At 40.9% G+C, this 2,896-nt stretch overlaps 2 protein-coding genes across 2 annotated transcripts in view; one reads left to right on the forward strand and one right to left on the reverse strand.

Moving 5' to 3' along the window:
- Nucleotides 1-357: 357 nt before the first annotated feature.
- On the forward strand, nt 358-1,912 carry SARC_12456 (hypothetical protein; the record flags this gene model as incomplete). The annotated part of the gene is made up of 3 exons (XM_014293436.1): nt 358-479; nt 987-1,166; nt 1,763-1,912. Coding segments are annotated over 3 exons (452 nt in total), but the record flags the coding sequence as incomplete, so codon positions are not given.
- A 784-nt stretch (nt 1,913-2,696) lies between these two features.
- The window catches only part of SARC_12457 (hypothetical protein), a gene marked incomplete at both ends in the record, with an annotated part of 4,199 nt that continues 3,999 nt past the window's right edge, over nt 2,697-2,896 (reverse strand). Inside the window, one exon of the mRNA XM_014293437.1 lies at nt 2,697-2,711. Coding sequence (XP_014148912.1) covers nt 2,697-2,711 — 15 coding nt within the window. The remainder of the gene's footprint in view (nt 2,712-2,896) is intronic.

The raw sequence follows: 2,896 nt of genomic DNA on the forward strand, positions 1-2,896 counted from the left end.
ATATACTATATATATATATATATATATATATATATATATATATATATATATATATATATATATATATATATATATATATATATATATATATATATATATATATATATATATATATATATATATATATATATAGATATGTAATATACACACTTCAGGCAACACGGTAGCAACACGGTATTGCAACAATATGAAGACGGCACATATACTGCTTTTTTTGTTCGGATTTCAATATCATTTACAATACTGATCATCCCTGCTCCAGGCAACTCGTCAGTATACCATACCAACGAGGTCATTCCATATCCTTTTCTTGGCACACTCAATAATACTTCATGTACTAAATTGTCCCTTCTACAGGCAACAGCTTCCTGGACACACTATACCAATGCGTATCCTATTCCTGGCCCCGGTATCGTCGATGGTCTGAGGCAAGTGGGGAAGCCCTTAGGCCGAGGGTTACTGCTGCTAGCTCAGATGAGGTGTGTATACGCACATGTGCTGTACGAGTCTGGTATGAGTATTGCTTCAATAGTTCCAGTTGTAAATCTTGCGAGTAATGTTTCTTGATTTTGTTCTCCGCTGTGCAAGAACACTCGGAAGATATGCGACCCACATGTAAAGCGTCTGGGTCATAGGTGTCCGAGCAAACGATATATTGGTTCATATATACGCTCAGCCTGTGATTTGACCAAGTATACATCGCTTTGTACAGTGCCACAAAGAACAAGTTCATGTCGTTTGTCCGCTATGTGCTGCTTTCTTTAGCTTTAGTATGAGAACCTCGTTGAACATTGGTGCATAAAACATCTTGATCGGCCGCTATTACTTATGTATGTATGCCCATAGCGCCCAGTTGCATGGTGTGCAATATCACACTCCCACATGGGGGCAAATTAACGCTGTTCTAGCCACCATCGAATCCCTTATTTGCCGAAGTTTCACATTTTGCCTCATGTTGTTATGTGTTGCGGATGTTCTCGGTACAGTTCACAAGGGGCGCTTACATCGCCCGAGTACGCATCACAGGCCGTCCAGATGGCCAAAGCAAACAAAGACTTTGTGTTCGGATTCACTCACAGGACTGCTTAGTGCCGGAAGATCCGTCGCTCATATACATGACTTCCGGTGTGCAGTTGAATGCAGGCACGGATGCGCTGGGACAACAGGTGTGTATACACAGGCCTTTACATGCGCACGAATCGAGTCAATTTGGTTGTCGTATCTAGCGCTTGCGCATTGTACGTATTGTGAGTTGATTGTGTTTGAGAAATGCCTTCTCGTTTCCTATATCGTCTGCATGATCTCGTATTTGTACCTAGAGTTCTATTGCGGATTGCTGTGACATCTAGAAGGGGCCTGGCGTAACATATAAATAGATATGTACAACGTGCAAGAGGTTTTATGGTGAATGACAGTCCACAATCCTGCCCCTTTTGCCCGTCCGCTCTTGTGTAAACACGTTGTGTATACATAGTTGTCAAAAGCATGCTGTTTGTATTGCCAGGAGGTACAGTAGACAGCATGATACGCGACTTGAAACTGTCTGAGAACTACCATATGAATTTGTTGCAACTAATTTACGAGCTACATCTTCCCATCGATGTTCGCGCGAGGGGAACATTCAACGATCTCATAGTCGAGTGGTCCAAATTAGGCCCCATTTTGGCTCAAATCTCGTTGTTGCAACCTCTCAAGCCAGTGTAGTATGATCCGAATATCATGCTCAACATTCTATATCTTGCCACTTCTACGATTCATGCAGTACAACACGCCGGATCTGGTCATCCGAGAGCGCAAATGCGATATCATTATAGTGGGCCGTGGTGTCCACAAGGCTCTAGATTGTGCGGCAGCCGCTAAAGAGTATATGGCGGCTGGCTGGGAAGCGTACAAAAAGCGCATCAGTCAATAAATATCATACTGGCTATTGATTAATATTGACGGGTGAATGGATATGCATGATTATTTGAAGTTGTGTCCTACAAAGCGACTCAATAGAATATTCTTAAGGGCCTCGGTTTGATCTGAGAATTTTTTCTTATTAGGCTTATGAAGCACAAGGTCAAACTTTTATGACTGTTACTGGATACAAATAACACTGATAAGTAGGAGTATGTGGCACTTCATATGAAGTTTTAAAGTCGATATGTATGCTCTGTCAGCCTGACGGGCAATTATAATATTTTATCAAAATCTTTGTAAGCGACGCCGCATCGAACACAACGAAGCAAATGTTATATATTGAACACGGCCGTCTAGATTAAGGTCTCGAGCCGAAAATAAAGTTATCTAACGGAAATCGTAAACTTAGCGAGACCATGATCCAGAGGGCCGTGTAGTGGAGGTATACATTCACGCATAGCACAGGAATGGTTGATGTACACTTGTGTCAGGTTCGCTGTGACCTTCGCGGTAACCAATCCCCGTACCAACACATTGCACTAATAAGCTCATCATTTTTTATCTTCCTACTATTCACTATTACTTCTAGATACAAATTATTAAGGCTTCAGCAGGTTCTGGGAATACTTTTCTGCAAAAGTACACACCTGTCTATTTTCGCACTGAGCTTATGTGTTTCGGCTTTTCCATAGCGAGTAAAGATTTTGTATGCAGGATATGTGTTTATAATTAAATGCTTTCCAGTAAAACTTCCATACACAAACACATTTACACGTATCGTAGCATGCTCAGGTTCACGTCCTTGTATTCTAGATAGGTATAGATAGGTGCTACCAAATATTTGACCATGATTATTAAAGTACGTACATGTCTGCGTTCGCACGTATCATGTCTCATATATGTCTAAAATACGGAATTATGCGTGCACAATAAATACTCGACAAATTACGGACACGACGCTCAATACTAGATGCACATCAATAATATCAATAAT

The sequence above is a fragment of the Sphaeroforma arctica genome, assembly GCF_001186125.1.
Source record: "Sphaeroforma arctica JP610 unplaced genomic scaffold supercont1.2316, whole genome shotgun sequence".
Classification (NCBI taxonomy): Eukaryota; class Ichthyosporea; order Ichthyophonida; genus Sphaeroforma; species Sphaeroforma arctica.